Source organism: Strongylocentrotus purpuratus, unplaced genomic scaffold, assembly GCF_000002235.5.
Source record: "Strongylocentrotus purpuratus isolate Spur 01 unplaced genomic scaffold, Spur_5.0 spur5_scaffold_13, whole genome shotgun sequence".
Taxonomy (NCBI): Eukaryota; Metazoa; Echinodermata; class Echinoidea; order Camarodonta; family Strongylocentrotidae; genus Strongylocentrotus; species Strongylocentrotus purpuratus.
This window is the reverse complement of record NW_022145598.1, coordinates 36,566,907-36,580,899: the sequence shown is the minus strand read 5'-3', so window position 1 is coordinate 36,580,899 and position 13,993 is coordinate 36,566,907. Positions and strand designations below refer to the sequence as shown.

The 13,993-nt window shown below is 36.5% G+C and overlaps 1 protein-coding gene across 2 annotated transcripts; it reads left to right on the top strand.

Annotated features, from left to right (window-relative positions):
* Positions 1-1,210: 1,210 nt before the first annotated feature.
* LOC754268 (replication termination factor 2) lies at positions 1,211-13,193 on the top strand. 2 transcript variants are annotated; one of them, XM_030983459.1, is made up of 8 exons: positions 1,211-1,379; positions 2,813-2,907; positions 3,658-3,739; positions 5,044-5,180; positions 7,395-7,473; positions 8,271-8,384; positions 9,676-9,739; positions 12,288-13,193. In XM_030983459.1, the coding sequence occupies exons 1-8, from the start codon at positions 1,311-1,313 to the stop codon at positions 12,584-12,586; spliced, it is 939 nt and encodes a 312-aa protein (XP_030839319.1). In that variant the 5' UTR covers positions 1,211-1,310; the 3' UTR covers positions 12,587-13,193. The 2 variants fall into 2 exon arrangements, with proteins under 2 accessions (XP_030839319.1, XP_030839317.1); XM_030983457.1 differs by having other exon boundaries at positions 12,285-13,192.
* Positions 13,194-13,993: the final 800 nt, after the last annotated feature.

Genomic DNA, 13,993 nt, shown 5'->3' with positions numbered 1-13,993 from the left:
AAAGATGAAAATGAAATTGCGCTAGCCAACTCAATGCCTAAATACTTCTCACAGACTCTTTTCTCTTGATTGCTTGATTATTGTGTGTCACTTTGAATTCAAATTACTTTTTAGAACTACTTTTAGAACAAAATAAAATGATTTCTGTTTTTCCTAAGTGTAAAGAAAGCTTATTATCAGTTATCCAATCGACACACGTAGACAGCTCTGAGCTTTTCCTCAATATATTTAGGACCAGGATTTGAATAGAGTAGTACGCTGTCATCTGCGTACAATAATAGTTTGAAGTCGGTATATCGGTAACTAATGGGGCATATTTGTTCGATTTATATTCATGTGCCTTAACTACACTGTTGGTCATAATGGTGGAATATTTATTTTTACCCCAGTTTAGGGAAGGATTAAAAAAATTATTTATTTCTAATAGATCTAGATAATGGCATACATTCTCAGATGTTATTGAATATTAATTTGCGAGTGTTTGTTTTGCGTGACTGTTAAATCATATGTGTGCTACTATGCTAATCAGCTAAGGGACCTACGTCATTAAGTCATAATTGACAGTAATGAGGATTAATGCCTCACAAAAGGGCACTAATATATAGCTGATCGACACGATTTTTATCCTGGGGCCTCACAGTAACGAGGCCATTGCTTAGCCCCTGAATCATGACTGTACGCAGTGTTTGCTAGGGTACGCGGCCCGGCCCTTCCACAAATCCCCCAAAAACGAAGGAAATGCAATAAATTGTCAAAAATTCATTGAATTCCCCCCGGCCCCCAACAGGAAAAAATTCTCTGCAGGGCCATGCATTATGGTTCAAGGCATGGCCACACAAATTTGAAAACGTATTTTAGCCATTATTGTTTACATAATTATGTACAGTGCGGATAAGCCTTCTGATTTGGCGGTTTGAGTCCTAACTTCAATCTTGAAAACAATAAGACCCAGACAAGAAGTTCCGGCTTGTGACTTATACCAGCTAGAGTAAAAAAAAAGAAGATTCCAACTTTAAAATAATGTAGTTCATTATTTAGTTTAAAACCATACAAATCTAATCTTTTATTCCTCTTGCCGTATACCGTCACCCGAGACGTGTAAACAATTATTTTTCCTTTTCAATTGGACGTTTTGGAGACTCTATAACCACTCTTATTGGAATGGTCGCTAGTTTTAAGCTTGCTTGCAGGAGCGAATGTACATGTTGGTACGGTCACGCAACGCGCAACACAATCCAACACCCCGATCAAAAAGCTGCGTGTTGTTGAATTTCAGACTAATTTAGCTTGTAAAAAGATTGTATTTGAGGATGGGAGGAGATGGGGGAAGTATTCCTGGCCGTCAGGATCTCGTCAGGACAAAGAGAAAACCCGAAAAGGTAACGTTTCGTGACTTTCGTCGCTTGTTATGTTAATAATCGGGTCCTGCTTCACACATAGGAGCATCACTATCCTGGCTGTGTAGTAAAAGCTGTGCTTTTGATTTTCAACATTTCAAACACCACTGTACAAAACTCAACTGATTTCACTCAAAATCGGTACTTTAGTGACAATTGATGACACCTAAATAGCAGTTAAATACAAATTTTTTAGCTTTCCGATGTTAGAAAGAATAATTTAAAAATTCAAATTGTGAGTCCACTGTTAAACTTGCCGATCAGCCGCATCGGCATGATTGTGTGCATCCATGTGTTTTAGTGTATTAACTATTCGTGTATTCAAATGCTGCCTATTAACACGTAGTGCTTTGCTGAAGGTCAATACGCATTAGCATTGACTCTCTATGCTTTGCTGGAGTGGTCCTACCGCCTATACTAGTTACTACCTACCCACCCACTCCAGCAAAGCATAGAGTCAATACTAATGCGTATTGACCTCGCTCTAGCAATTATGCATACTTGCTGAGAGGCAGTTCTATACACACATAGAGTCTATACATGTACACACCACACACTATTGTACAAAGCCCCAAACATGCCATTTTTTTAACCAATTTTTTAAATTTATTCCGTACGTAGGTCTACAAGATATTATTCCGTACGTACCAGACAATATTCGGTACGTACGCATTAAAATATTCTGTACGTAGACCCCTACGCAATAATATTCTGTACGTACGAAAAAAAAAAATTCTTTACGTATACGCAATAAATTATTCTGTGCGATAGTGTTAATAAATATGCGCACGCATGTCTACCCACTGTATTTTAATATCAACTTTTTAAGATTTACCCAAAACTTGGTCTTTAACACTAGAGAAAGACGGGAAGCCCTTGCCTGTCTCTATTTTGAGTTGGGATTCTCCCAGAAAGAAATTTTGTACTTTTTGTCATCAAAACATAAAATTCTACTGAGTGTTAGACATCTAAGTCAAAAAACTTTGTCTAACAAGACGCTCAGACATTTTGGAAGTTGCAGTTTTTGTGTTGGAGAAACTGCAATCGTTGTCTTCACAACTACACGGGTATAGTTGGATGCATGCAAAGCGTGTCACTTACGTACGGAATATTATAGCGTACGTACCAAATAATTTAATGCAAACGTACAGAATAATTTGTATGCCTCCGTTTTGGGTTGTCCGTCCGTCTGTCCGTACGTCCCGTTCTCGTGATCGCGTTATCTCGAGAACCGACTGATAGATTCTTACCAAACTTCTTGCCAAAACCCAGTTTTAAGACTATTTGTTATTTTTTTAATATTTAATCGTGGAAATGCATTTTGTCAGATCTTCTGTTTGAAAAAGAAAGGGAAATATAACAATAATAATGAAACATTGGCTTGTTTAACAGTTACTTCCATTCACTTATTTCAGGCTGATCAGAACATGGAGAGAGTAGCAAGATGGCACCATTGTGCCCTCACACAAGAGAAACTTAGACAGCCAATGGTGGCTTGTGAATTAGGAAGGTTGGTTAACTTTTTTTATTGATATTTTGTACCTTCAAAATATATCACACAATGTCAAAGTTATCATCTCTTAAAATTTGCATTGTTAATACCACTTAAAAAAATATTGTATTGCAACATTCCACTTTTGCTCAGGGTGTACTTTACTGTTGTTGCACACTGTACAATATGTACATGTACTTGTAGTCTTAACTGAATGTAGGTGGAGGCTATTAGAGGCAAAGTCACATTCATCTTGCCTAATGTTAAGAGAAAATGTAGATTTAAATGAACATAACAGATGAAAACATGACAAAATAATCTTCTACCAAATTACTTTCATGAATATTATCAGTTTATTGTGTTGTATTTGTTTGGACCTGACTGCTAAGAAAGCATGTGTATACTTTTAAGTATTAAAGCAACCAGGGAACCCACGGCTTTAGGTCCTCTCCAAGGGACTTAGAAATGGGGACTATAACTAATGATTTACCAAAGGGCACCAGCACTGTGCACATTGACTTGGTTTTGAACCTGGGATCTCCCGGTTACGAGACCACTATTCTACCACTCAGCTATTGCACCTCCGTTATGTGTTTGTGTATTCTTTATTTTAAAAACATTTGACCATTTTGATATAAGGAAGCAGTAGCGAAAATAAATGTCAGCTTTCTCCCATTAAACAACCCCTCCTCCCTTCAAAAAACATAACTTGTCAGCTTTCTGATTTGAGAATTTTTGTTTTCTTTCTTGCATGTACTGTACATGTAGGTTATACAACAAGGAGGCAGTACTTGAATGTTTACTTGATAAATCTAAATCTGAGTCAGCACTACACATCAAGAGTCTCAAGGTAAAGTCATATCAGCAGGGCCCCCTCCTATCGTGCCCGCCCAAAGTCCCACCAATCGAGAGATACATCTGAGGTTTATGCTGAAAAGATGATATTAAAAGAAAATGTTCAGCATGAATATCAATTAATGTTTCTGTTGCTTCAAAGTTCAGATTCTTCTCTGATTCTCTTTAAGCATTTGAGTACTGAGACCCGTTTCACAAAGCTTTTTGTCAATGACAAATGACAAAAATCAGTGACAAATCTGCTGATAACCAATCAGAAGCAAGGATTTCAGTAGCTTATAACACAAACTGTCAATTGTCATTGATGAAAAGTTTTGTGAAACACCCCCCTGGTCATAATTTTGTATGGTTATATTTTTAAAGGAGTTTTTCCAAGTGGATGGTAAGGTAGCAAATATGTAATGTATATGGCACTGTTTTTTAAAAACATATACCAAATGTGTCTCCAAAAAGGTCAAAAATTAAATTATTTTTCCTTACTTCAAACATGTATTTTTAGGATTAGGATTATTGTTGAGAAATGCAAATTTTGGAGCTTAATCTATCTCCTTATTTATTCACCAAATATGAGTACTTTGAGTTCTTACAACTTTATTGTGAACTATAGTTATATTTTGAAAGGAGTTATTCCAAGTGGATAGGTAGCAAGTATATACAATATATCCATATTTTCTACATTTTATGTTTGTCTGATTATTACAATGATAGCAAATTGACAAAGTCTTGCTAAAATACCAAACATTGCAAAGCACTGCAAGTGTACACAGACATTTAAATACTTCTGTGAATACAGTTACAACTCAGGAGCATTTTGTTTTTCATTTGACCTTGTAACTTTTATATCCTGCCATATTGTAATCATATGAATTTTGACATACCGGTGTGTGTCACAAATCATGTACCCAATTGTCTGTTTAAAGAGAAGGTTGAGTTCTGAGAAGAGGTAAAAAATAATTTGTGAGCATTATCATTATAATTATGCAAGGGTGGAAGAACATCAGATAAAAAATGTTCCCTGAAAAGCATGGCTCTTCAAATGCCTTCAAGTTCTAAATATGCCATGTAACATCGTAAAAATCGGGGCGGATTTTTACGCAACATGTTCGTGTAGTCCCATATACATCCTTCTGTGTACAGTGCTTGTAACTTTACCAAGACTAGGCCAAATTTCTTATCATTTTGATGATTCCAGAACCTTGCAATACACACGAATACTTATATGCTAGATGATCAACCTTTTCTAACTGTATCTTTCACAATGAATCGCATGACCAGAACTCAACTTTATCTTTAAACCAGGATGTGAAACAGCTTGTCTTGACAGACAATCCAGCATACCAAGGTCAGAAGGGAGAGAAAGGTGATGGCTATGTAGACACACATACTGCTCCGTATATATGCCCTGTAACTGGATTAGAGATGAATGGAAAGTACAGGTGAGTTTCCTCATTTATAGATAAAATGGTTTTTCTGATGGACTACACATTAGGGACTTTTAGATTCGCACAAAGACAATGTGGATTGCTACGATCGACGTCCTTTTAATGCACTGCCTTGAATCGATGTCACACGTATCAATCCACGCAAATCTAAAAGTCCCTATTTTGGTTCAATACACTTTTGTAATATTGGTTGTTATGGATTCAAGGCTGAGTTATCTCAGCCCATATTTGATTAAAGATGAAAGAATGTTCTGATAATGAAAAAAATACTGGAACGAGTTGATAATTGTAATGATGTCCTCTGTCGATGCCTTGTTTTCGTTTGCGGTCTGAGTTCTTCTTCTTATTCTTGATCTACTTCCCCCAATCCCATTCGGTTTACACGTAGTCCCTACCTACCAGTACATGTAGGTCTCTTCCTTTATCCTGATTCCTTCCAAGTTTTCGTAGGCATAGTCACTAGCATCCCATCAAGGTCACTGAGCTATTTATTTCCCGATATCTCTCATGCGTGACCGTCCAAACGCTATTTTGTCCGTTTAGGGCCACTTTATGCCTTTCTTTTGGCATACCTATCTCCACTATCCTTAATCGCTCGTTTATCGGCGCTGAACAACCTGCCGGTCAAAATGTCATCTTCATGCTCTAAATTCAAAACTGTATCAAAAATCGTTCTTCAAATAGTGACCCCTAAAATGAAAAATTGCAATAAATTTCTCCCATCAATTCCTTTTTCTTCTTCAGAGTATCTTTATATTATTAGTGCATGCAAACACCCCTGCCAAATGAAGGGCACCAAGGGTCACACATGATATAAATAGCGCCCTCTAAAGTTTTTAAAAGGCTCTGTTTGTGTGGCCGTTCAATGTAGCTCCATCATGCCTGTACCGTTTTTTTAAATTTAAATATTTCAAGATATATCCCTTTCAGCCAAATTAAAAAAAAATATACCCTTTGACTGACTGACTTTGTGAAAAAATTACTGTTGAAAATCATGAATGCTTTTAGTAGCAGTAGTAGTAGTAGTAGCAGAAAATTCTGAAAATTCTGAAGTAACTTTATCTGTTTATTACATTGCAATATAACCCTTATAGATTTAATTGCCCTTTTACTGTTTAAAATAATTTTTATGTAATTTGAAATTTGTATGTACTTTGAACTTGATTTAAGTGCAATATTTTGTGTAAACTATTTGATATTTACCATTGTGAATAGTAATTATAGTAACGATATTGATATAAATTATTGTTATCATAATGTTGATACTGAAAATAGTAAAAATAATGATAATAATAATAATAATGATATCAATAGTAGTATGGTGTAGTGGTGTAGTCAACGAGTGCTAACTGGCACTGCCTGTAAGAAATAATTTATGTTATTTGTACTTAATCTTTGTCATTATGATCTCATTGCTTTGATTATTACATGTCCATCTTATTACCAATTTTGTTTCCTGTAATTTTGATGTTTGATTTTACTATAGTACAAAACCTGTAATTTGGCTTTTGAGCCGTGATTGATTTTATTTCAATAAACCATTACTACACAAAAAAAAATTACTACATCTTGCTTTGAAATTACTAAGTTTATATACCTACAATGTAGGTCTATGAAACTTGGCAGACATGTGCATGTACATGTACTTGACACGTCTGCCAGATTTGGTTGAATTTGATGACGTCATCATGAATTTATCGCCCAAAGAATGAGTTTACCATGCATTCCATAACACTTTAACACGTCATGCTTGTACTACATTACGTATGCATAGCAATGACTTCAATGAAATGCTCTTTCAAAGGATACTAAACACAGTATATGTTTACAAAAAACGTTTGGAGTAAATCCCAATTGAAAGAATGGCACAATACAGATTCCAGTTGGCTCCCACCCAATTATAACACAAGTTGACTATGACGTCAGTTTTCAGAACGCTTTTAGCCCCCAATTTGTTTTGCTCAAAATCTTGCAAGCATATTCTGGGTGGCCAAGTGCCAGGTATATCGACGCCGGATTTTAAAAATCTGTCAAATGGGGTATTTTAGACGCCATTTTATACCCTGCATTACTATGTTAGTATGAAAGGCCATTAGGGGATGATTTCCAAGGGTTGATATGAGCAAGAACATCATTTGAACTGCAAATTATCACAATACATGATGTGTCGTATGTGGCTATTTTCTTTTTTTCCCTTCTTCCCATAAGGTTTTGTTTTATCTGGCACTGTGGATGTGTGGTTTCAGAAAAAGCTTTCAAAGAAGTCAAATCAGATGTGTGTCATAAGGTAAGTTAAAGGTACTATGTCCCATTTGCAGGCCCCAAAAATAAAAAAGGTAAATTTCAACGGCATTTGGAAGACAATACTAATTTAGAACTTCCCTAAAAAAAGGGGACTTGAAAATGTCTCTAAGTGGGAAAATAACGACTATTAGTTGTTGAATCGACTTAGGAGCTATATAGCCAGTAAGTAATAGTCTGATTTTTCAGACTGTTGTACCGAATGGTCGTACCAAATGGTCGTACGTTTTATGCTGCGCAAAGATTCAATCAGTTTAATTTTGGCCATTACAAGAAGTGGGTTATTGATGTAGACAAATGCTCATGTAGTATCTTTAACCCTTACTGTACTGGGGGGGGGGGGGCTGGGAGGCCCCCCCCCTTGACATTTTCAGAGATCGCGCCGCAACCGCTTGGAATTTTGAATTGTTGTTTCATGACTTTTTCCCCTCAAGTCTTGCGCACATTTTGATACCATTTTCGTCAAAATCGGATATACCTGTAAGGTGTTACATAACAATTAGTATGCGCATGTCATCAAAAAAGTGCTATAATTGCATATATTCATGTACAAGCAGAAATGTGAAGATATGAATTGATATCAAATTGCTTTTATATGTTTCTCAGAGTCTTGCCAAAGGACATTAGTGCCGCCGCGGGACTTGAACCGCGGACCTTGTCATCTACAGTCCAGTTACATAATCACTCGACCACGGCACCTCTACATTCTTTTAGTGCATTCCTCCAAGTAATTTTAGTTATTATTTAGATTGGCTAAACTATTTTATCTCTTTTTTTTTGTAGTGTGGCAAAGATTTGTCAATAGAAGATGGAATCCTCATCAATGGATCTGAAGAAGATGTCAAAATCCTGACAGAAAAAATGAATAAGAGAAGAGCACTTGCCAAAGCAGAAAAGGTATTTAAAAAGTTCTTTAAAGCCCCTCTAAAAAGTAAGAGCCCCAAACATTTGATGGCAAAATTTCACTTAAATTGTATCATAATGTGAAAGAGGATGCCATATAAGACACACTCCTGAAAAGATTCTCCCACCCCCCCCCCCCCCCCCCCCCAAAAAAAAAAAAAAAAAAAAAATGTGTTTATAGACAAATATTGATACAAAAATCAATAATTTGGGTTTTCTTAAATTTTGCATTCTTTGATATCGTCATCGTCATCATCACCATTTGTATGATTACTGTTAATTTCAACATCATTTGTTATTGTATTATCATTGTTATCGTCATCATCATCATCATCACAATATATCTCTCCGATCATAGTAAGGATGTTGAATATCATTATGACAATTATAACCTTAAACAACTTATTAGTACTCCTATGAATAAATATTTCTTCAAGAACACTTGTGTATTGTTGGGACGATCAAGGGTCTAGTTTTCTACTCTTCTTGTTCAGTATTAAATTGCTTGCTTTTTCAGTATTTATCTTTCTTTAGATGTTTTTGACATTCATTTTCATGCCCCTGCCTTTCAAAGGTAGTACCAGAGGAATATGTGTTCAGGTTTTCTGTCTGTCCATCCACCAGCCTGTTAGTCCTCCAGCCCCCTTTTTCGTTATCTCAAGATTATTATTATTCTCTTCTTTTGCATCCTCTGTTTCTCTTCTGTATTTTTCTCCTCTCTTCCTTCTTATTTTATATTGTTAAAGGTAATACAAAGTTTTGGTATGAGGTCATGAATTTGGTTCAAATGAACATATTGGAAACATATGCGTATTCATTGATCGTTGTCGCAGTTGAAATCGAGTTCAAAGTTGTGAAATTTTAAATAATAAACTCTATATGTTGTATAGCTCCCTCTCAAGGTCAATATATTAAGTAAGCTTTACAACAATGTTTCTTGACTAAAATCGACTGATTAGCTATTCCTGTTTGGAAATCATATATCACAATTACATATTCTGAGATTTTCATTGTCGCAGCTACCATTGTACGGCCGTAGTCGATATTCAACATTTATCAACATTTACCGGGAGCACCAGTAAATTTTTATATTCAATTTTTCTCGAGAGCAGAAGGGTTTTAGGGGCTAAATTTTCTAGTGCTTATAATACATCCACATGGGTATCCAAATTATCAAAATTGTAAAGAATCACTATCCACCCAATTTTCAAAATTCCCCAAAACTTTGTATTACCTTTTAAGAGTTTTTTTTTAAATTTGAGTTATTTCTATCTCTTATTTGTAGAAAGCGAAAAAGGCCCAAAAGAGGAAAGTGGATGGTGTAAAAGAGCAGGCTGAAACAAAAAGTGGTAAGATGAAATTGAATTTCTATTCCAATCCTTGATTGAATCACAGCCCAGTCAGGTGCTGTTCTTGTGTAGTCTGCAAGCACAAACCCTGGTCAGTCTTAAAAGTGAGTCTGCACTATAAGACTACCATAGGCCATGCACTGTGGCTGACACAACCAGTAGGTAGCTGGGCTAGGCTTCTCTCAAAGCACAATGATTTTTTGATAAAGTGTCAAATTAGGGTCTGTGCTTGCAGCCTAGTTCTTGTGCTAGAGCATAGGCTCAGTTTTCCTAGACTAAATGACCATCAGAGATATCCATCTATTGTTATGACTCTGCCCCTCGAAGGTGGGGGCGGAGGCATTATGTTTGCGAGTTGTCAGTCCGTCCGTCCATATGTCCGCTTTCTCGTTAAAATGGGATAACTCAAGAACCACTTGAGATATGAACTTCAAACTTGATGAAAGTATTAATAATAATAATAATAATAATAGTGGCTACTTGTATAGCGCACAGGTCCACCTTTCGGTGCTCATGGCGCTTACTATTTACCCCCATAGGAAGACAATCTGATTAGATTTTTTTTGAGTAACTACAGTGTGGGTCAAAGGTCACAGTGGTTAACTGATGAAATTATAGGTATCGGCCTCGGTATCACAATATCTCAAAAGCCAATCAAGGTTGGAGGCTCAAACTTGGTGACAATATATGTAATGCCATATTAAAGAAGATGATCTGATTAGATTTTGGGCTATTAGATCAATGGTCAAAGTTCATAGAGGTAAATTTCTGAAAGTTAAGGTTTTATCCTTGGTATTGCGATATCTTTAATAAGAACCATTCAAACTATTAGCCTCAAACTTGGTGATAGTATGTATCACCATAGGAAGATAGTCTCATTAGATTAAAAGTAAATGGGTCAAAGGTCACGGAGGTCAATTTCTGAAATTTAAGGTTTTTAGCCCTGCTATAGCAATATCTAAACATGGTGACGGTATTACTATAGGAAGATGATCCATTTACATTTTGGGGCTAGTAGGTCAAGGTTGACGTCAGTTGACATTTGCAGGCCTGATAAAAACCTGATTTAAATCTGTTTCCTGATTTTTCTGATTTTTTTCAGATTTTTTTTTTTTTTTTTACCAATTTTCTTTCTTCCCTATTTTATCCTGATTTTCCAGATTTTCCCCTTATTTTCTCTATTCTTCCCTATTTTGCCCTATTTTTTTCCGAATTTTCTTACTCGAAAGGGGGAAATGTTGTTAGATGCTACTTTTTCCCTGCGAATCCTCTCTCTTTTTTTTTTTACTCAAGGGGGGGCGTGGTTGAGGGGAAAAGAAAAAACCTTTTCTTGTTTTAGTGCTCACTATCACCCCTGCATTTGTTTTACCGGTATAGGCTTTTTTTTTGTTTCTTGATGAAACATGTACTAAAGGAACCTGTCTACAAAGACCACTTTTTGTCTTTCTCTTGGGCAGTCGTTATTGACAGGTTTGACTGTATATCTATATCTCTCCTCTCTCTATCCAGGCCTGATAAAAACCTGATTTAAATTGGTTTCCCGATTTTTTTTATTTTTCCCAAATTTTTCTTTCTTCCCGATTTAAAAAAAAAAAAAAAAAAATCCAGATATTTTTTTTATATTTTTTTTTTTAACCAATTTTTTTTTCTTCCCTTTTTATCCTGATTTTCCCGGTTTCCCTCTTATTTTCTCTATTCTTCCCTTTTTTACCCTATTTTTTTCTCCCAATTTTCTTACTCGAATGGGGGAAATGTTGTTAGATGCCATTTTTTCCCCGCAAATCCTCTTTTTTTTTTTTACTCAAGGGGGGCAGGGTTGAGGGGAAAATAAAAAAACTTTTTTTTTTTTTAGTGCTCACTATCACCCCTGTCTATCCTTGTCTCTTTGATCCTTCTTTTCCTCTCAAAATTGCTCTTCCTTTATTTTCTTTTTAAAATATTTTATTGCCTTCATCTCCTTCCTTTGAATACATCAACAAAGCTGTTGTTGTTGTTGTTGTGATTAATGGCGTTTCCATCGTCATTCGATGATTTCAGCCAGGCAATGCATGTGAAAGGTCGTAGTTACTGGTCCTCTCTTAGTACTTTTACTGTTGGATCGACGATAGCATAGAGGCGTTGTGTTTGTGCAATTAACAATGTCAGTAAATTGTTAGTAGTTATTTCCTGTATTGTTATTTGGCTTGTTATTTTAAAGAATTCATTAATAATAATAATAATAGTTCAGTTCTTGTATAGCGCATAATACGTTATGAAATAAATTCTCTATGCGCTTCCAAAGAGCTTTGGACTTTATTACCCTAGCTTTAGGAAGGAAAGGATGAAGTGGTTGAATATTAGTTGCGATCAGTTCATTATGTTAGGACGTTAGTTTAAAGCCTCTTTCCGTATAATAAAGCAATTTATACAATTCATACAATGAAGCAATTTATACCGAGGATAGTACCACTGTCACTAATAGATAATATAGCGAAAATACTCAATTAATACGTAATTAATGCACTACCTTTGACTAAATTTATATCCAATTTTATTTTCTTACCAGCAGGAGCACCTAGCGCACATAGTGATAGCAGCAGTGATAAACAGTCCACCAAGGCCATCAGCCTCAACAAGAAATTCATACCAGGTAAAAAGGAAGGCACCGCCACTGGAGTAATCACTGGAAAACCTGAGGATGTCCCAGGCAGGTCACACAAGCAAGACTTAGACCCATCCACCACTAGACCAGAGTATAACTCTAAGAAGACCGAAGTATACAAGTCCCTCTTCCTATCCAAGAATAAAGACGAGGGCGAGAAGTCTCCTTGGGTCACCTACAACCCATACTATGCTATGAGGAACTGAAGAGCGGAGTCTTTATCATACCTACAACCCATACTATGCTATGAGGAACTGAAGAGCGCAGTCTTTATCATACCTACAACCCATACTATGCTATGAGGAACTGAAGAGCGGAGTCTTTATCATACCTACAACCCATACTATGCTATGAGGAACTGAAGAGCGGAGTCTTTATCATACCTGCAACCCATACTATGCTATGAGGAACTGAAGAGCGGAGTCTTTATCATACCTACAACCCATACTATGCTATGAGGAACTGAAGAGCGGAGTCTTTATCATACCTACAACCCATACTATGCTATGAGGAACTGAAGAGCGGAGTCTTTATCATACCTCCAACCCATACTATGCTATGAGGAACTGAAGAGCGGAGTCTTTATCATACCTACAACCCATACTATGCTATGAGGAACTGAAGAACGGAGTCTTTATCATACCTACAACCCATACTATGCTATGAGGAACTGAAGAGCGGAGTCTTTATCATACCTACAACCCATACTATGCTATGAGGAACTGAACTGCGGACTTCATTCGAATCCTGACACCGGCACTAATATCCTTTGGCAAGATATTAACCTGCACTTGCTACTCTCCACCCAGGTGTTAAATGGGTACCCCGTAGGATGCGACCGTCATTGTCGGTCAAACAGTTTTTGAGCCTCATGTAACGCCTGGCTGGAATGCACCCCAGGGAGTGGAGATTGTGCACAGGTTGTGTGCGGGCAAGCACTGAAGCCAATGACGGGGGTAATAGTATATTTGTAAAGAGCTTAGAGACATTCGTATTAAGTGCTATATAAAAATTAAATATTATTATTATTATTATTATTCTATTCTACTCCCTGGTAGCAAGCTTTCGGGACTTGAAAGAGAAATGTCAACGTTGGAGAATGACGGTGAGAGAAGTGCCCTTGGGTCACCGAGAACTTGTAGATAAATGCTATGAGGAAAACTATGGCTCATGCCCAACCGAATCAATGATTTAGCTATCCACATCCCAATATGCCTTTGACTTTGTAAATGGCATCGACTGGGATAAACTGCTGTAGCCCTAGGGTATCTGGGTTGACTGCCGATGGATATCTAATTAAAGATAAAATTTAGTACTGGTAATGCGATTGCATTGTGAAAGGAAAGGTGTGGAATGGATCAAAAACAGTTGATCATGTAGCATGTACATGTAAGTATTGGTGTGTACTGCAAGGTTCTGGAGTCATCAAAATCATAATAAATTTGGCCGAGTCTTGGTAAAGTAACAAGCACTGTACACAGAAAGCTATATATGGGACAACACATATGGTGTCGGGGCTAGTACTACCTTGACGTCCTTGTCTTTCTATGCTCATTACTCGGCCAGTATACATTTTCTTCCAAAATTGAATGGCACATGTCATTTATTTGTAA